At 42.5% G+C, this 20,850-nt stretch overlaps 1 protein-coding gene across 3 annotated transcripts in view; it reads right to left on the minus strand.

Annotated features, from left to right (window-relative positions):
• Positions 1–5,019: 5,019 nt before the first annotated feature.
• A2ML1 (alpha-2-macroglobulin like 1) overlaps positions 5,020–20,850 on the minus strand; it is a 54,318-nt gene continuing 38,487 nt past the window's right edge. For 2 of the 3 annotated variants that reach the window (XM_005570054.4, XM_065523744.1), the window contains 10 exons: positions 19,041–19,115; positions 18,699–18,861; positions 16,112–16,326; positions 13,395–13,610; positions 13,097–13,224; positions 12,837–12,927; positions 12,249–12,317; positions 7,283–7,385; positions 6,784–6,825; positions 5,020–5,744 (listed from right to left, as the gene is read on the minus strand). In XM_005570054.4, coding sequence (XP_005570111.3) covers positions 6,785–6,825; positions 7,283–7,385; positions 12,249–12,317; positions 12,837–12,927; positions 13,097–13,224; positions 13,395–13,610; positions 16,112–16,326; positions 18,699–18,861; positions 19,041–19,115 — 1,101 coding nt within the window. In that variant the 3' untranslated portion in view covers positions 5,020–5,744; position 6,784. The remainder of the gene's footprint in view (positions 5,745–6,783; positions 6,826–7,282; positions 7,386–12,248; positions 12,318–12,836; positions 12,928–13,096; positions 13,225–13,394; positions 13,611–16,111; positions 16,327–18,698; positions 18,862–19,040; positions 19,116–20,850) is intronic. The other variant, XM_045364719.3, reaches the window with a different exon arrangement.

Here is a 20,850-nt window from a genome sequence, read left to right on the forward strand (position 1 = left end):
GAAAGTGTCTCTCTTCCCCTCTCCCATATCAAGAGAAGGAGAATAACTCATATCACAAGAGACAGAAAGTCAGCACCATCTTGAATCTGCATAAACAAATCTTACTAAAATAGCCATTATTTTCCATTAGTGCCTCCCATATATTTACCTTCCCATAATTTACTGCCCCTAGATGCCCAAATCCCACTTCCTTTGTCTTGTTATGTATCCACAACTAGTCCTTTGTTAAAATGGCATATAAGCCCCCATTCCTAATTGCTTCTCCTGTTTTCACTTCTTCCCTGTGAAGTTCTCACGTGCTTGTGAAATAACCTTTCCGTTCATCTGCCTTTTCTCAGTTTCATTTGCAGGCCCCAGATACTAAACCTACCAGGTAGAGGAAAAGGGTTTTCTCCTGTCTGTAATCCACCGTCTAGAATTCTGGCAGTCTTCCCAGCCTCTTCCCTTACTCTCCTGTCTTGCATTCACTTAGTCTCCGACACTGGTGAGCCACCTGAGCCCTGTGCTGCTGTAAAACAGGTGAGTTAAGAAATTTACCCATCGTTTTGTTTTCCAAAACCCTCCAACCTTTTGTGTTCCAACGAAACAGCTAACTGCAAAGAACCACCCTGCTCACACATATTCCATAGAAAGCCTCATCTCCATCCTTCCTTATAAGATTCATGTATGACTCTTTTGTTTCGCTGCCTCTATGAAACCTCAGGTCCCCTTCCTTTTCCCTGAGATGTTATTAATTAATGAACATGTTTTCGATTGCAATGGCCCAAATAAAACCACCTCTGTAATTGTCTGGTACATTTTGTCTTTGATGTCAGTAAGTCATTCCTGATTCTATCTCCTAAGCTAAGTAGCTGTTGAACATCCCCTCCTTTCCCTCCCACTGCCCGTTCACCAGCTTTTACCTGGATAACTGTAGCGGTCTCCTAAATGGTTTCAAGGACTCGGCTTTCTTCTTCTCCACCCCATTCTTCACATTACTGCTAGAACGATCTTTCTGAAAAGCAAGTCATTATCCAATCTCTGTTTCCCAGTCTAACTTTGAAGACACACTACCCCCTCCGCCCGCCCCACACATGCACACACACAATCCATGAGTACACTGAATTACTTGGGTGAAATACTGTGCTTTCTCTCACCTCTTTTTTTTTTTTTTTTTTTAGACAGAGTCTTGCTCTGTTGTCCAGGCTCCTGGAGTGCAGTGGTGCAATCTCTGCTCACTGCAACCTCTACCTCCCAGATTCAAGTGATTCTCATGCCTCAGCCTCCCGATTAGCTGGGATTACAGGCGCCTGCCACCACACTTGGCTAATTTTTTGTATTTTTACTACAGACGGGGTTTCACCATGTTGGCCAGGCTGGTCTCGAACTCCTGACCTCAGGTGTTCTGCCTGCCTCGGCCTCCCAAAGTGCTGGGATTACAGGCGTGAGCCACCGCACCCGGCCTCCCATAGCTTTTTGTGCTTTCTTCTATCATTTTTTTTTGTCACATTGTATTATAACTGTTAACTTGTTTGTTTCCTTCCTCCCTCCACTAGGCTGTGAGTTTCTTGAGGATAGAAACTTCATTTTATTTATCTTTGTATTCCCAGGCCTGGTACAATACCTGACATATAATAAATGTATGTATCAGCATTTACTATAAGTACTATAATACCAAGTGTCACTTGAATGCTAAATGCCACCTAATCCTCACAATTGCCTTCTCAAATATGCACAAACGTTTATATTTCAATGAGTTGGACAATGTACATGTTCTCATTAACATCCTTTTATTCAGCGTAGTTGATAATTTAAGCATAAGAATATTCTTTTTATCCCATCTGAAATCCCAAAGATACAAGAATAAAAAGTTTTCCTAATCATTTAACATGTATTCTGCCCACTTCTTTTTTTTTTTTTTTTTTTTGAGACGGAGTCTTGCTCTGTCGCCCAGGCTGGAGTGCAGTGGCGCAATCTCCGCTCAATACAAGCTCCACCTCCCGGGTTCACGCCATTCTCCTGCCTCAGCCTCCCGAGTAAGGCGCTCGCCACCATGACCGGCTAATTTTTTTTTGTACTTTTAGTAGAGACAGGTTTCACCGTGTTAGCCAGGATGGTCTCGATCTCCTGACCTCGTGATCCGCCTGCCTCAGCCTCCCAAAGTGCTGGGATTACAGGCGTGAGCCACTGCGCCAGGCCCACTTAACTTCTTAAGTCTTGAGGATCACCATTTCCTTTTATTCCAAAAGAGGGAATGCTCTGGTAAGTGCTGCAGACCCAAAATGTACGTGGGGTGGAGCTTTTAGTGAGTGGAAGGGGCTTTCATGACTACCTTCTTTTTTTTTTTTTTTTTGGAGACCGGGTCTCACTCTGTCGCCCAGGCTGGAGGGCAGCGGAGCAATCCCAGCTCACTGCAACCTCCGCCTCCCAGGTTCAAGCGATTCTCCTGCTTCAGGCTCCCGAGTAGCTGGGATTACAGGCACGCGCCACCACGCCCAGCTAATTTTGGATGTTTCGTAGAGACAGGGTTTCACCATGTTAGCCAGGCTGATCTTGAACTCCTGATCTCTAGTGATCCACCCGCCTCAGCCTCCCGAAGTGCTGGGATTAGAGGTGTGAGCCACCGTGCCTGGCAACTACCTTTTCTTCAGAGTTCCCTCTGTTCTCTTCCTTTGATAGCCGAGAGGCAAGCCAGGGAATGACCTCCTTTGCGTGTCTTCCCCCATCTGCCCTCACTATAGGAACTCCTAGAAGGACCAGGACAGACACAAGGATGTAAGAGAAAAGGACAGAACAATTAATGCAACTGTGACTCTGGGCTTGGGGAAATATTCTCTTCAGTACACACATTTATTTATTTATTTGTTTATTTATTTTTGAGACAAGGTCTCACTTTGTCACCCAGGTTGGAGTGCAGTGGTGCAAACTCGGCTCACTACAACCTCCTCCTCCCGGGTTCAAGCGATTCTCCCACCTCAGCCTCTGGAGTAGCTGGGACTACAGGAACACGCCACCATGCCTGGCTAATTTTTGTATTTTTGGTAGAGGCGGAGTTTTCCTATGTTGCCTAGGTTGATTTCGAACTCAGAGCTCAAGTGATCCGCTCACCTTGGCCTATTAGAGTGCTGGGATTACAGGAGTGAGCCACCATGCCTGGCCTTTTTAATTTTAAATTCACGAGGTACATATGCAGGTTTAGATTCAGGGTGTAAATATGCAGGTTTTGTTACATGGGTGTATTTCGTGATGCTGAGGTTTGAGCTACTGATCCCATTGCCCAAATAGTGAACATGGTACCTGAAAGTAGGTTTCAATGCTTGCCCTCTTTCCTTCCTCCTCCCTTTTGGAATCTCCAGTGCTTATTGTTCCTATCTTTGTGTCCATGTGTACAACATGTTTAGCTCCCACTTAAAGTGAGAACATGCAGTATTTGGTTTTCTGTTTCTGCATTAATTCACTTAGGATAATGGTCTCCAGCTGCATCCATGCTGCTGCAAACGACATGATTTCATTCTATTTATTTATTTATTTAGATACAGAGTTTTGCTCTTGATGTCCAGGCTGAAGTGCAATGGCGCGATCTTGGCTCATTGCAACCTCCACCTCCTGGGTTCAAGCAATTCTCCTGCCTCAGCCTCCCGAGTAGCTGGGATTATAGGCACCTGCCACCACGCCCAGCTAGGTTTTTGTATTTTCAGTAGAGATGGGGTTTTGCCATGTTGGCCAGGTTGGTCTCAAACTCCTGACCTCAGGTGATCCACCCACCTCGGCCTCCCAAAGTGCTGGGTTTACAGGTATGAGGCACCGCACTGGGCCGATTGCATTCTTTTTTATGACTACATAGTATTCCATGGAATATATGGACCACATTTTCTTTATCTAATCTACCATTGATGAACATCTAGGCTGATTCCATGTCTTTGCTATTGTGGATAGTGCTGTGAAAAATGTACAGGTGCATTTGTCCTTTCGGTAGAAAGATGTATTTCCCTTTGTGTATATACCCAGTAGTGAGACTGCTGGGTTGAATGGTAATTCTATTTTTAATTCTTTGAGAAAACACCAAACTGCTTTCCACAGTGGCTGAACTAATTTACATTCCCACCAACAGTGTGTTAAGAGTTCCCCTTTCTCTGCTACCTCACCAACATCCATTATTTTCTGACTTTAATAATAGCCATTCTAACTAGTGTAGATGGTATCTCATTGTGGTTTTGATTTGCATTTCTCTGATGATTAGTGATGTTGAGCATTTTTTCATATGTTTATTGGCCACTTGTACTCTTCTTTTGAGAAGTGTCCGCTCATGCCCTTTGCCCACGTTTTGATGGAATTATTTGTTTTTTTCTTGCTGATTTAAGTTCCTTATAGATTCTGGTATTAGTTCTTTGTTGGAGGCACAGTTTGTTAATATTTTCTCCTATTCTTTAGGCTGTTTACTCTGTTGATAGTTTCTTTTGCTGTGCAGAAGCTCTTTAGTTTAAGTAGGTCCCATCTGTCATTTTTTTGTTTTTGTAGAATGTGCTTATTTTCTCTGACTTTTCAGTCAGAATTTACAATCAAGGGGAGCGTAATTGATCCAGTGGAGACCCAGGATAAAAGGGTGTATTGCCTAGAGAATCTTTTCTGTTAAACATCATTCATCTTACTTCCCTTATCCCTTTGCCTCCAAACCTGTTTCCAAAACAAAAGCATTGCTCTGAGGAAGTGCTTGCACAGTGATAGATAGCCCACGTGGGGAAAGGCTGGGAGAATCATGCAGAAGAGAAACCGAGAGAGATGGAGAGCGCGTTCTGGCCAGCCACTTTTCTTGTCATCAATCACTGTTTGCCCCGCAGTAGTGCGCTGGGTGAGCGCAGCCTTATAATTAAAATTCTCTATTCTAACCTGTCCTCACATCTTTAAAATGATTCTTTGAGAAGTCTGGGTTAAAAGGTTTAAGGAAGAAGCCAAATTGTGAGTTTTGGGGGAAAGGACGATCATCATCTTTAAAAGAACTTTTGGTTTCCAAAGAAATATGTATAGAACTAAATGCACAGATTTTCTTTTCCATTTTTATTTTTTTAGCCAATTCCCAAAGCCCTAAATCACATTTTCCTTTAGATTTAAACTCTAGAAAAACATTATTATTATTATTATTATTATTTGAGACAGGGTCTTGCTTCATTGTCCGGGCTGGAGTGCAGTGGCACAATCTCAGCTCACTGCAACCTCCACCTCCAGTGCTGAGGCGATTCTCCTGCCTCAGACTCCCAAGGGGCTGGGATTACAGGCCCATGCCACCACACCTGGCTAATTTTTGTATTGTTAGTAGAGACGGGTTTCACCATGTTGGCCAGGCTGATCTTGAACTCCCAACCTCAAGTGATCTGCCCACCTCACACTCCCAAAGTGCTGGGATTACAGGCATGAGCCACTGTGCCCAGCCTAGGAAGACATTCTTGTCTTCTCTAGTTCACCCTCCACCACCGTCTCCTCTCTGGAGAGCCCCCTAAATGGCTACACAAAACAGCTAAACCACCTTTCTTCCCCCTGTGACCTTGCCCATACAGTGCCTCCTCTGAGTGCTTGTTCCTATCCCATCTCCTTGCAAAGGTACTAGAAAGTATTACAGCTGAGGTTCAGACATATTCATCTGTTACCCATTTACTAGTCAGAGAAATTAAATTATTTGATTGAATGAGTTCTGCTTCAAGCGACAGAAGAATGTTCCACCCTCCAGTAATGACATAGAGGACTAATTGAGTCTCTTTCCAGCTTCTGTCCTGAAAAGCAAACAATCAAACAAACAAAAAATAAAAGACATTGTGATACTCAGAAGCTCAGTACATATATAGAGGATACTTGACCTCTATATACAAAATAACTCACAAATGCACAATTGGATTATTAATAGTGTTATCTCACAGGAGTAGAATCAGGTAACCTTTACTTTCATTTTAGTATTTTCATATAACAAAGATGTATTATGTAAAAATATTAGGAAAAGTCCATCTATTTTCAATCTGACAGAAAAAGTATTGTTTTAATACCAAGATTAGCTTTTTCTGACATAAACTATTTTCAAGAGTTTAGGACAGGCTGGGCACAGTGGCTCACACCTGTAATCCCAGCACTTTGGGAGGCTGAAGTAGGCAGATCACCTGAGGCCAGGAGTTTGAGACCAGCCTGGCCAACATGGCAAAACCCCATCTCTATTAAAAATACAAAAAAATTAGCTGGGCGTGATGGCACATGCCTGTAATCCCAGCTACTCAGGAGGCTGAGGCACAAGAATCGCTTGAACTTGGGAGGCAGAGGCTGCAGTGAGCTGAGATCACACCACTGCACTCCAGCCTGAGCAGCAGAGCCAGACCCTCTTTCAAAAAAAAAAAAAAAGGTTTAAGACAAAAAAGGAAAGCTCACTTTCTATCAAAAATAAGCTTCCAAAAGACAATAACAGGGCTGAGTGTGGTGGCTCATGCCTGTAATCCCAGTACTTTGGGAGGCCGAGGCAGGCGGATCCCCTGAAGTCAGGAGTTCAAGACTAGCCTGGTCAACATGGTGAAACCCTGTCTCTACTAAAAATACAAAAATTAGCCAGGCGTGATGGTGGGCACCTATAATCCCGCAACTCGGGAGGCTGAGGCAGGAGAATCACTTGAACCTGGGAGGTGAGCCACTCAACCTCCGCCACTGCACTCCAGCGTGGGCAACACAGTGAGACTCTATCTCAAAAAAAGACAATAACAGTAACTTGAAAGAGGCTCCTCTTCACTTCTGCCACCTAACCCATAACTCCACCCATTTCTCCGCTGGACTTACCTCATTCACAGGGATCAGAATACTGAATTGTTGCCTGTTCATCTGTAAAATGAAATAAGATATATAATTACTTTGAGGGTCTCCTATATTCAGAGGGAAAATGCTTCATAAAAGCTACTGCTTTAGCCCTTTCCAGAGAATCTCTACAGGTTATGATATTCAGAATTACAAGAAAGTTTCAATCACTAATATTTGTACGTTGTGACAAATTATTAATCATAGCAAAAATAATGGAAATAGCCCTTTGAGAACGATGGTTCACATTGTTCTCTTCTTGGTCTAAGGACCACATCATATCAAATGTCTCTAGTGTACGCAACTTAAAAATGGCACACAACTGAATTAAAATATTTTAGGAGATTAGATAATTTAATTATGTGCTACTTGGCTTGGGAAGGAGTATTTGTAAAATTAAGAGAGAAGCCATGAAGAATGAGGCAGAAGTAGGTTGGGAGATGCAGGTAAGATCTCAGCTCTCATTTCGGCCCAGCCCTCTCACCTGGTAGGTAGTAGTCATAGACCTTGATGGTTGCTGGTTTCAAGTTGGTGACCAGCACACTTTGGCTGATGGTAAAGGTGTAAGTCTGAGTGTTCTTACTGAGCTGTGGGGAAGACAGATGAAACAATACCTTAGAACTAAAATGAAAATTACACTCTATGCAACATGGAGTTAAAAGACCCTTGCTGTCTTCATGTAGATTTTCTGAAACCCTGCCAGGAACAGTGGCTCACGCCTTTAATCCCTGCACTTTGGAAGGCCGAGGTGGGTGAATCACCAGAGGTCAGGAGTTCCAGACCAGCCGGGCCAACATGGTGAAACCCATCTCTACTAAAAATACAAAAATTAGCCGAGCATGGTGGTGGGCACCTGTAATCCCAGCTACTCAGGAGGCTAAGGCAGGAGAATCGCTTGAACCTGGGAGGCGGATGTTGCAGTGAGCCAAGATGGCACCACTGCACTCCAGCCTGGGTGATAAAGCGAGACTCCATCTCAAAAAAAAAAAAACAAAAAACAATTCTGAAACTCTCTACCTACCTCTACTGCCCTATGACAGTCTGCCTTAAGACATTGCCTCCTGCTGACTTCCTGGCTCTTTCTTCTTAGGATCTTACAGCTCTCTGGCCCTCTTGTGAACTGGTTCCCTTTGTTCATGGTCTACCCTGACCCATGGTTTCTCCACTAAATTAGTCAAAGTGGCCAAAGAAAGCAGAGGCTTGCATTTTACTCCAACAGTTCTATGCCCCTTACTGGTTTGCTCTCTTCATTCTGGTCCCTGAGCAAATGATACCTCCTCAAAGGGGCTTTCCTTGAACACCTTATTTAAAAATAGTCACATCCCTGGCCTGCCTCACCAGCACTCTTTATCCCCTTATGCTGCATAACACTTATTACTACCGAAAAAAGAAAAGTGCGTGTATACACATATACATGTAATTTTAAAGAACTTGAATATTGTTGTCTCTCCACTAGAATATCAGCACTCTTAGGCCAGGTATCATATCTATTGTTTTCATTGCCACGTCTCCATCACTTAGAAAAGTGACTGGCATATGTTGGTTGCTCAGTAAATATTTGTTGAATAAATTAGCAAATGGAGAATCTAAGGCAATTGTATAAGTTACTTTACTATAACAAGAAAATAAATCCCAGCTACTTGGGAGGCTGAGGTGGGAGGATCATTTAAACCCAGGGGTGGAGATTATAGTGAGCCAAGATTGGGCCACTGAAGTCCAGCCTGGGCAACAGAGTGAGACCCTGTCTCAAAAAAAAAAAAAAATTATAAATTTAGGTATAGAGCTATTAACGCCTAATTGGAAGGGATTTCCAAAGTTCTTCAGGTATAGTGCCTCTCAAAGTGTGGTCAAGAGACCTCCCCTACTCCAGGGATCCCTGAAATTGCATCAGAGTATCTGAGAGGTCAGAATTATTTTTAGAATGATATTAAGACTTTTTTTTCCACTCTCATTCTCTTACAAATATACAGGAGATTGTTTCCTTCTGGGGAAAGAGATTTAAAAAACTAAAAAATAAACAAGTATACAGTAGAGTTATCAGAGGCTACTTTATGTGTAATATTGCAATGGTTTGAACGTAGGAATAAATATAAAATTTCATTATCTTTGATTAAGCCAGATATTAAAGCAAAAATGCAAAACAATGTCACTATTCTTATTTTTTTGTTTTGGAAAATAGTTATTTTCTTTTTCTTTTCTTTTTTTGAGATGGAGTCTCACTCTGTTGCCCAGGCTAGAGTATAGTGGCACGATCTCGGCTCGCCGCAACCTCTGCCTCCTGGGTACAAGCGATTCTTCTGCCTCAGCCTCTCAAGTAGCTGGGACTACCGGCGTGCACCACCACGCCCAGCTAATTTTTGTATTTTTAGTAGAGACGGGGTTTCACCATATTGACCAGGCTGGTCTCAAACTCCTGATCTTGTGATCTGCCCTCCTCAGCCTCCCAAAGTGCTGGAATTACAGGCATGAGCCATCATGCCTGGACAGAAAATAGTTATTTTCATAAAAATGTTATTTATATTAAGATGTAGTGAGTTTATTACTGTTTTTAAATTAATTAATAAATATTTTAAGATTATCTCAGTTTTAATTTCTAACATGATAAAGACCAATAGTTAAAACCCACTTCACTGAAAGCTGTTTGAGGCCCTCAGTAAATTAAGAGTGTAAAGGGATCCTGAAACAAAGAACTTTTAGAACCACTGTTCTTTTCTATCATTTGGTCACCATAACGAATTAAAGCCAATGACTAACATGAACCAAAAGAAAGCTGGGGTAGGGCCGGGCGCGGTGGTTCACGCCTGTAATCCCAGCACTTTGGGAGGCCGAGGTGGGTGGATCACGAGGTCAGGGGTTCGAGACCAGCCTGACCAACATGGTGAAACCCCATCTCTACTAAAAATACAAAAATTAGCTGGGCGTGGTGGCAGGTGCCTGTAATCCCATCTACTCGGGAGGCTGAGGCAGGAGAATTGCTTGAACCCGGGAGGCGGAGGTTGCAGTGAGCCGAGATCGCACCACTGCACTCCAGCCTGGGCGACAAAGCGAGACTCCATCTCAAAAAAAAAAAAAAAAAAAGAAAAAAAAAAAAAAAAGAAAGCTGGCTAGTAGCAGTTTTAATATCTGACTAAATGGCAACTAAGGCAAGGAAAAAAATGTGTGTGTGTGCATGTGTGGTGTAGGAATCTAAGGCAAAAGTATTTGATATAAATATATACACATATATAGTAATGGGGAAAGGATAGTATGTACTAATATAAGGAAAATTTAAGAAGATATGTTCATAATATATATATCTAATTATATAGTCTCAAATATATCAGGAAACGACAGCCAAGAATGTATGGATAAACGGATAAATCAAATATCACAATTAGAGGCCAGGGGCAGTGGCTCACACCTATAACTCCAGCACTTTGGGAGGCCTAGGTGGCCAGATCACTTGAGGTCAGGAGTTCAAGACCAGCCTGGCCAACATGGTGAAACCCTGTCTCTATCCAAAAAATACTAAACAAACAAAGAAATAAACTCTATCATAATTGGATATTTTAACATATGCTTTTCAGAAACTGTTAAATCAAGCAGAAAAATAAGCAGAGTTATCAAACACATGAACAACAGAAATAATGATCTCAGACTTCTAGATCAGAATCCAGGCCCAAGAGAAAAGAAATAGATGTTCTTTTAGAGTGCACACTGAACACTTGCAAAAACAGATCACGGATTAGGTCATGGAAGAAACTTCAGCACATTCCAGGCAATCAGGATCATGAGGACTCTGTTCTCAGACCATAATGCAACAAAATTAGACATCAGGAACAAAAGGATGGCTTTAAAACTTTCATGTGTTTCCCAACAAATTAAGAAATATAAGTGAATGACAATGAAAACGCTACTTGTCTGAGATTGTGGGACAGGGATGGCATGTACCTCGAGGGACATTTATAGTACAAGTTCATTAAAGAATAAGGAAGACTATATATGTGAATAAGGTCATCCTCTGGTGAAATTGATCAAGACCACAAGGGAGAAGATACACAGAAAAGAGGAAATAACCACAGATACCATCATTAGCACTGGCTTTTAGACCATTAGACCTGATGCTTCAGATTAGAAGCCAACTGGCAGATTTGGCAGGACACACTGAGGAGCAAGCAGTTCATCACCGTCTCGGACGTGGTGTCATAGAAATCAGACCCCCCAGGTTCTGCTCCCACCCTAGACACGGACAGATGGGATGACTCGGACAAGCCACTCTCTCTCCAAGTCTCAGTCGGTTGCTGTAAGACTTCAATAAGTTATGTGTGAAAGCATCAGAGACTTGGCAAAGTTTTAAACCGCAACATCATGATTACAGGGTAGTGCCTGATAAGCTAACCCAAGCTATGTCAAAAGAAGCTATACACGGCTCACACAACGTGAACAAAACCCTGGTTCCCGGGAAGATAGGAAACACAGTTAGATGATCGGGTTGGTGGCTGGGCAGGGGGTCGGAAATGGATGTTACCAACAACAGCATCTTTTGATTTGGGATATTCCTGTCTATTGGTTATATACAATAAGGATAACTTTGTTCCTTGTGTGGAGTGGAATATCATGAAAAGGAGCATTGTTAACAATTTTTAGAACGTTGTTAGTCCTTGAGAACTTCTTGCTTTATTAAAATGAAAGGTTATATACGATGTCTGATTAATATTAAGTAATATTAACATTATGTTAAAATGATACAAATGGCTATAGAGTAATGAGGGCTTACTCTGTACCAGGTACAGTCCTAGATATTTTTACATGTCTTAAATAATTTAGTTTTTTCTAGAACTCTACGAGATAACTATTTTGACCCCTACCCACACACATTTTACAGCTAACTTTCAACAATTTGTCCAGTTACACAGCCAGTGCTAGAACCAAGATTGCAGCCCAGGCAGTCTGGCTTCAGAGCTTCTGCTATTAACTACTATAGCATACTCTAGAGTTGCAATGTCACTTGTGGCTATTGAGCGCTTGAAATGAGGCCAGACAGAATTGAGACGCGCTGACAGTGCTGTAAAGGTGTGGTACAGAAAAAAAAAAAAAGAATGTAGATATCTCATTAATACTTCTGTATATTAATTGTATAGTAAAATGGAAATATTTGGGGTATATAGGCTTGCATAAAATATACCATTAAATTTAATTTCATCTGTTCCTCTACTTTTTAAATGTGGCTACCAGAACTCTTTAAACAATGTAAATGGCTCACATTATAGGTCTGTTGGACAGGGCTTCTCTAGAGGCACAACGGGGTGTTTTATGATATACCAGCATGGAGGCAGAACTCATGGCATGGTGTGGACTCGCTCCCAGGCCCCTCATCCCCATGTGTGTGACACCCATATATACAGATTGGAAGAGAAGTCATGAAGATCCATAAGCAATCCAGTTCTTTGATCTAGTTCCTGAATACCTACCTCATCCAAGTAAATGTTAAGTGTGTCAGTTCCAAATTCAACCTTCTTCACCAGGGGTTGCTGGAGAAGCTGCATAAGAGAGGGAGAAAAACAGAGACTAAGAGCCAGAGCCTTCCCTATCCCCTAGGGTAGTCTTCCAAAGCTCTGCCATGATCAAGGAAACAATATATACTGTGGAAAAGGTAGGAAAAGGGAACTGAGACTATTACAAGTTGTGTGTCATATGTCTGCTACAACCTTGCAGCCCATTTAAATAATCCAATCATGAGTTTGTATGTATGTGTATATGTACATATATACATATATACACACACACGTACATATATGCACATATATACATGTACATATACCTACATATGTATATATATACACACTGTGTATATGGATGCCATATATATATGAAAACTACTTTTCTTACAAATGTACATACATATACATACATATATATGTATGTATATACATGCCATGTATATATGTGTGTGTGTATATATACACACACATGCCATGATGCCCATTTTACCAGTTTTTTTGATTATACTGTCAGGTCCCCTCACAGCTAGATAAATGAAGAAAACAGAAGTAACTTACTAACTGACTGGTGCCCTCCATGGGACTGAACCCAGATAGCATCTTCACTTCCACAATCACCATATTGGAAGAGCTACGGCTCCCCACATAACTGAGAGCAGGAAGAAGAAAACACATGTGAGCCTATTACTTCAGTGCACTCTGCATCCCCAACACACATACACACACACACACACACACGCGCACACACACACACGTGTCCCACCTCAGCTCCTCAGACCAGGTGCTCTGCCGGCCACCAGCACCCCAGCCTTCCTCACCTGGTGTGAATAGCGAGACTCAAGGATCGAGGTGAAGTCAGTTGCTCACATCTAGCTTTTCCCATTTCCACGCTAAGACTAAAGGTCTTCATATTTTTAAGAGGGAGAATATTGTATCTCAACACCGTCTGGTAGGAAGAAATAGCCAAATCAGGGTTGGAAAGAGCTTTAAAGATTGTACAGTTCAAACTACTTTTCTTACAAGTGAAAAACAGAGAGCGAGAGAGAAGGCCTAAGGGGAAGATGCCCTCAGACTCTCCTTCCCAATGTACATTCATTCTCATGGATCTCTACTTACCTGTACATAGACACAGCCCTGGCCTGAGGCCTCCAGCGTGTACATTCCAGGGACATCGGGCAGAGTCTTCTGCTGAAATACCAATCTGTTGGCTGACTGTATGTTGAATGTATGCTGGAAATTCTCAGTGGATTTTACAACCAGGTTGATCTCCTCAGATGGCGTGTAGGCGGTAGTGGCATATTTGGCAAGAGCTTGAAGAGCAACTACAGTATCCTGAGGGAAACAACCAAACGTATGCTTACCATTTTGTGAGTCATTGGAATTAACCTTGAACAACTCTATAACCCACACATGTGGTTGTTGTTAGTTGGCTTGGATGATGCCTCCTCTAAGCATTTAGAGAATTATACCCACCTCCTCTGGAGAAGCTGACATAGAAATCACAGTAGCTTACTTTTATAGAAAATCACCATCAACAAGCTACTACTGAACATCCGCAGGCTACTTGGTTAACCTATCGATTCATATTCAGAAAGCAAACAGCTTCAGAATGAGTTATTGCTAGAAGCAAGTGGATAACTGTTCAGTATATATTTTACAGCTTCCTCATTTGGGGAGGAAACAGTATTAACATGATAGCCCTAGAAATTGCAGCCTATGACGTCATTTAACTGTGTGATGATCTTCTACATCACAGTTGGAAGGAGCATCAGGGACCTAGGAAAGTCCTTCCTTGCAGGCTGGCTTCTTAGCCGTGATACCATGTGACAATCTTTTATTTCTCTGGGAATAAGACAGATAACTGTCACTAAGTGAGCCTGGTACAGTGACGTTTGAACTGTTTCATTCTGAAAACATAATTCATATAAATTACAAGGGGAAAGAAAAATGAATAAAGTATTCAACAAAATTGTCACATCTCGCTCTATGTTATGAAAATTTCAGGCCGGGTGCGGTGGCTCAAGCCTGTAATCCCAGCACTTTGGGAGGCCGAGACGGGCGGATCACGAGGTCAGGAGATCGAGACCATCCTGGCTAACATGGTGAAACCCCATCTCTACTAAAAAATACAAAAAACTAGCCAGGCGAGGTGGCGGGCGCCTGTAGTCCCAGCTACTCGGGAGGCTGAGGCAGGAGAATGGCGTGAACCTGGGAGGCGGAGCTTGCAGTGAGCTGAGATCCGGCCACTGCACTCCAGCCTGGGGGACAGAGCGAGACCCCGTCTCAAAAAAAAAAAAAAAAAGAAAATTTCTACATGCTTGATACTGTGTAAAATATCTATTACAAAAAAAACCCCCTATTTCTTCATCTCACAAATGAAAAAGACATTCTTATTTCGACATTATCACTGTCCTACAAAACAGGAAGACAGATCACCCACCCTGGTGAAGCCGTGAAGAAGTTCTATCTGTGCAGCTTGGCCATCTACAAACAATTTTTGTTTACCCTTTGTGGACTGGAGCCAGGGAGGTTTTTTACTGCTTGAACATATGGGGACAATTCAAAGAAAGGGACCTCACTGTCAGCTGAAAAGCCAGTGTGAGTAATATATATGACCTCTTGTGATAGCCAAGGATTTCATTGAAAAAATGATTCTGACATATACCTGTCACTGCGAGTTGTAAACATTTCATCTACTGCTTTCCAAAAATATTATTATATATTTTATTTTTTTAGGACTGAACAAGAAGAAAGGAGTCTTTTCTAATCTTTGGCCAAGCATTTCCCTGAAACAGGGAGGCATAGTACCATATAATTTTTTTAAGTTTCAGTTAGGTCATTACCACATTTAAACTTGGTGCCTTTAACATTTTTACCAAACATGCAATCTATTAAAAGATGTTCATTCTTTCAGGTCTGATTTACATGTTATATCTTCAGTGAAACTGGCCAATTTCAACAAATCAGATTATAATCTTCTTGAGGACAAGAAATATATTTTCTTAGTTACTTCTGTAGCCTCATCAAAGTGATTTGGACATAGTAGATATTTAATAATATTTTCAGAATAAATAAATTAATGACTACTCTCTTCATTATAATCTAAAATAATTTTTTTATGATTTGAGTTTATCATACAATTCTACCCCTCTTTTTTTTTCCCTACTGCCACACCATTCATTCAATTTCCCAATTTCCCCTTACCCCTAACCTAGATAAAACAGTCTCCTGATCTCTTCAAGTCCAACGTTTCTCTCCTCTAAATTATCTCACACACCAAGTGGCTAATTAATCTTTCTGAAACAAAGTTAAAATTGTTGTTGTTTTTGTTGTTGAGACAGAGTTTTAACTCTTGTTGCCCAGGCTGGAGTGCAATGGCACCATCTCAGCTCACCGCAACCTCCGCCTCCCAGGTTCAAGCGATTCTCCTGCCTCAGCCTCCCAGGTAGCTGGGATTACAGGCACCCACCACCATGCCTGGCTAATTTTGTATTTTTAGTAGAGATGGGGTTTCTCCATGTTGGTCAGACTGCTCTCGAACTCCCGACCTCAGGTGATCCACCTGCCTCGGCCTCCCAAAGTGCTGGGATAACAGGCTTGAGCCACCATGCCCGGCCCCAGTGTTTCACACTCAACAAAAAAAGAAAATTAAATGCATCTGGTACTATTTATGTGCTCATATAACCCATTTTATGAATACTTCTATATATTTTTCACAGGCTTTTCCTCTCTAAGGCCCTGGACCGAGAGGGCAAGGACAATACCTTTTCCTCTATCTCCATACAAGATCTAATTCTACCTGTTAAGTGGCAGTGGGAGAACAGGCTGTTTACCTGAGTAGAAGAGAAGCCCCCATATGCATTCCGTTGCTTGGCCAACCAAGCCACTATGCTAGTGGCCTTGGCTATCTCCTTTTGAGTCAGGCTGGGCTTGGTAAGCTGGGCCAACAATGCATATGCTGTAAGTTCCACATCTAGAGCCATAGGCTCAGACCAAGGGCTGGCATTCGATGATGGAGTAGGTTTGTGGCTCCAGTGAATGGATTCTCCTATGGAAAAAGAAACATAACTAGGATGTCCTTAGAAGGAACTGGCTTTCCCACATTCACTTTGTAAATGCAGCATCTTAGAGCAGAGAAAGTACCAACTGAGAATTAAACAGAGTAGAAAAAAATGTCTTAGATGTAGCTGATTCATTGACCTTGATGTAAATGCAAGGATGCATGTGTGCGCATGTGTGTAAAGCTAGAAGCATCAATAAACGTTCCTGCCTCCAGCAATTACATGAAAACCACTCTTGTTACTTTATCAGTTTTGATGTTAATGGAAATAGGTAAATAGAGGCTTCTTACAAGAATCTCTGTGTTTGGGGGCAATTTTTGTTTGCTTACAGTTTTATGAATTTTTCAGGATTTATTTTATTTAATCAAAGATTTAGGCTGGGCGTGGTGACTCACGCCTATAATCCCAGCACTTTGGGAGGCCAAGGTGGGCGGATCACCTGAGGTTGGGAGTTCGAGACCAGCCTGACCAATATGGAGAAACCCCATCTCTACTAAAAATACAAAATTCACTGGGTGTGGTGGCAAATGCCTCTAATCCCAGCTACTCGGGAGGCTGAGGCAGAAAAATCGCTTGAACCCAGGAGGTGGAGGTTGCGGTGAGCAAAGATCGCCCCATTGCACTCCAGCCTGGGCAACAAGAGTGAAACTCCATCTAAAAAAACAAACAACAAACAAACCAGATTCAACATTTTAGGTAGAACAAAAATGGCAGAGCATATGTAAGAATTCTGAGAAACCATGAAGAAATGCTAATGAGGCCAACTATATGAAATATGCTTAGAAGGCAGTCCAGTGATGGCGGGCACCTGTAGTCCCAGCTACTCGGGAGGCTGAGGCAAGAGAATGGCGTGAACCCGGGAGGTGGAGCTTGCAGTGAGCTGAGATCACGCCACTGCACTCCAGCCTGGGTGACAGAGCCAGACTCCGTCTCAAAAAAAAAAAAAAAAAAAAAAAAAAAGGACATGAGACCAAAAGAAACCTCTGTGACAGCCAAGATGACAGTTAACGGATAACTTGAAGAAAAAATAAAATAACAAATGGAAATGAGAAGGGTATAAGTTAGAAGACTAATTAAACAGAATTTTAGAGATAATAAGTAACCACAGAAGGGCAATCTAATTGGAAGAATGTAACAGGAAACATGTGAGCTTGCAATACAAGATAATGGAAAAGAGATCATCACAATAAATCAATATATGGTGGAACAGGTCCCATTGTCTCAGACACACATTTCATGACTAGAGCTTCTTACACACAAGAGGAAAAGCTACCCCACCCCCTATGAGAGGACAGTTCAGCCATGACACTCATATAAATGAAGGCTGAGACTGCATTTCTGCCTGGAAGAATAATTTTAAATACACAGTCAGATAAATTAAATGCATTACAAGATCTGCCATAACTTCACATAGTATTCTAAATACATTTAAAGTGGTCCAGGCCAGGTGCAATGGCTCACGCTTATCATTCAGCACTTTGGGAGGCCAAGAAGGGTAGATCACTTGAGGTCAGGATTCTGAGACCAGCCTGGCCAACGTGGTGAAACTCCATTTCTACTAAAAATACAAAAATACAAAAATTAGCCAGTGTGGTGGCAGGCACCTGTAGTCCCAGCTACTTGAGAGGCTGAGGCAGGAGAATCACTTGAATCCAGGAGGCAGAGGTTGCAGTGAGCCAAGATTGCACCACTGCACTCCAGCCTGGGCAACAGAGCAAGGCACCGTCTCAAAAAAATAAAAAGCAAAATAAAAATTAAAAAAATATTTAAAGTGGTCCTACGTCAAAGAACTTTCAAAGGTCTCCAAAAGGGTAATTCCACAATGACAATATACTTTCTGACTAGCTTCTTCAATGTAGTTTCTCTTCCCATTAGAAGTATAAAAATGTGGCCGGGCGTGGTGGCTCATGCCTGTAATCCCACGGGCAGATCACCTGAGGTCAAGAATTCGAGTCCAGCCTGGTCAATGTGGTGAAACCCCTTCTCTACTAAAAATACAAAAATCAGCTGGGCATGATGGCACACGCCTGTAATCCCAGCTACTCGGGAGGCTGAGGCAGGAGAATTGGTTGAACTGGGAGGCAGAGGTTGCAGTGAGCCGAGATCACGCTATTGCAATCCAGCCTGGGCAACAAGAGAGAAACTCGGTCTCAGAAAAAGAAAAAAAAAAGTATAAAAATGCCCTGTGAGCACTTGCATGTGTTTCTCACAAACTTCCCAACAATAATTTTATGACTTAACAACTGTTACTAAAATGAATCCTAGAGTTCATGTGTGGGACAGAGGATACTAAGGAGATTATAGATAACTCACAGCTTACGTTCCCAATTTCAAACAACTCTTAACAGGACCAACATACCTGAGATGATAGCCTGTTGATCTAACTGTTTAAGGAGAATGTTTCTGATGTCCATTTCCCCAGCCAGGGAGAAAATGTAAGCCAACAGGGCCTGTGTGTAGAGGCTGGTGGTGGAGGTGGCCGAATTCTTGAGACACTGTAGACCCTGGCTCACCATTGGGTCCTCAAAAGTGAAGAAGAAGACCATAACTTATAAGGCATTCCTTAAAAAATGGGAAGTAATCAGGAAATCATCTTATCCTTCTTGACCATAAAAGGGTGACTAGGGACAAAGATGGGTCAATGTCTCTAGGAATAGGCATGAGAAGGAGGGTATCAAGAGGAGGAGCCAGGAGAACTTACATCTACGTCCTTTCCCATCTCCAGCAATGCAGCTGTAACATATGCAGTCAAGGAGACCTCATCATCAACACCACCCTAGAGACAAACAGGGAGACAGTGAGTCAGGGCAGCAGGCAGCAGCTGCAAGAATTACGTGGAGATTGCAAAACGGCATCCCCTCTGAATAGATGAATTATTTTTAAAAAGAAAAAAAATAATAAAGAAAGTTCTTCTTTCCACAGACTTTCTGCAGCTCAAGCCTCCAGGACACACAAAGAGGGAACAGGCTGGACTTCAGTAACTGCAGAGCCTTAAACAGCCTGCAGGAGGCAGCACATGGACTTCAGCTGAGTGGGTGTTGAAGAAACCCGAGAGGAGTTAGGAAGCATAAGAGGTTTAAAGTAGGGAGGAATAAGAAGAGAATCTGCCGCATCACTGCATCTGAGCCTCCTCACACGCAGCTCCCGTCAAGCAGGACAACGCACAGCCCTTCTCCAGGGGAGAGTAGGTGAGACCTTCCCTGCTTATTGCCTTTCCCAGAAATATCAAAGCAAATTTTAAAAAATATCAAATCAAATTATTATCCTCATTCTATAGATAAGAAAACAAATACTTAACAAGATTAAATAGCTTGTGGCCAGGCATGGTGGCTCATGCCTATTATCCCAACTTGAAGCCAAGGCGGTGGGGAGGATCCCTTGAGCTCAGGAGTTTGAGGCCAACCTGGGCAACACGGTAAAACCCCATCTCTACAAAATGTACAAAAATTAGCCAGGTGTGGTGGCATGCGGATCCGTGGTCCCAGCTATTCAGGAAACTAAAGTAGGAGGATCATCTGAGCCTGGGGAGGTCAAGGCTGCAGTGAGCCGTGATCATGCCACTGCACTTCAGCCTGGGTAACAGAGTGAGAACGTGTCTCAAAAAAATAAATAGGTAAATAAATAAAAAAGATTCAGCCGGGTGCGGTGGCTCACACCTGTAATCCCAGCAGTTTGGGAGGCTGAGGCGGGCAGATTACCTGAGTTCAGGAGTTCAAGACCAGCCTGGCCAACATGGTGAAACCACGTCTCTACTAAAAATACAAAAATTAGCCAGCCATGGTGACACATGCCTGTAATCCCAACTGCTCAGGACGATGAGGCAGGAGAATTGCTTGAGCCTGGGAGACGGAGGTTGCAGTGAGCCAAGATTGCTCCACTGCACTCCAGCCTGGCCAACAGAGCAAGACTATCTCAAAAATAAATAAATAAATAAATAAATAAATAAATAAATAAATAAAAAGATGAAATAGCTTGCTCACAGTTACATGGCTCATCTGCAGCAGGACTGGAATTTGAAACCAGGACATTTAATTCTGGAGTTCATGTGCCAAACCACGAACCTTGGCTACACAGAGGATGGATTTCTCAATGGACTGGCCTCCTCTCATAAGAAAGTAGGAAGAGGCTGGGTGCGTGTGGGTTACACCTGTAATCCCAGCACTTTAGGAGGTCAAGGCGGGTGGATCACTTGAGGCCAGGAGTTTGAGACCAGCCTGGCCAACATGGTGAAACCCCATCTCTACTAAAAATACAAAACTTAGCCAGGCATGGTGGTACATGCCTATAGTCCTAGCTGCTCAGGAGCCTGAGGATCACTTGAACCCGGGAGGTGGAGGTTGAAGTGAGCTGGGATTTTGCAACTACACTCCAGCCTGTGCAACAGAACGAGACTCTGTCTCAAAAAAAAAAAAAAAAAAAAAAAGGAAAGAAGGAAGAATACCTCTGGGATCTTGCTCTAGTCAAGTCCTTTATTTTAGTAGAGACGGGGTTTCACCATGTTGGTCAGGCTG

Source organism: Macaca fascicularis, chromosome 11 (assembly GCF_037993035.2).
Source record: "Macaca fascicularis isolate 582-1 chromosome 11, T2T-MFA8v1.1".
Lineage (NCBI taxonomy): Eukaryota > Metazoa > Chordata > Mammalia > Primates > Cercopithecidae > Macaca > Macaca fascicularis.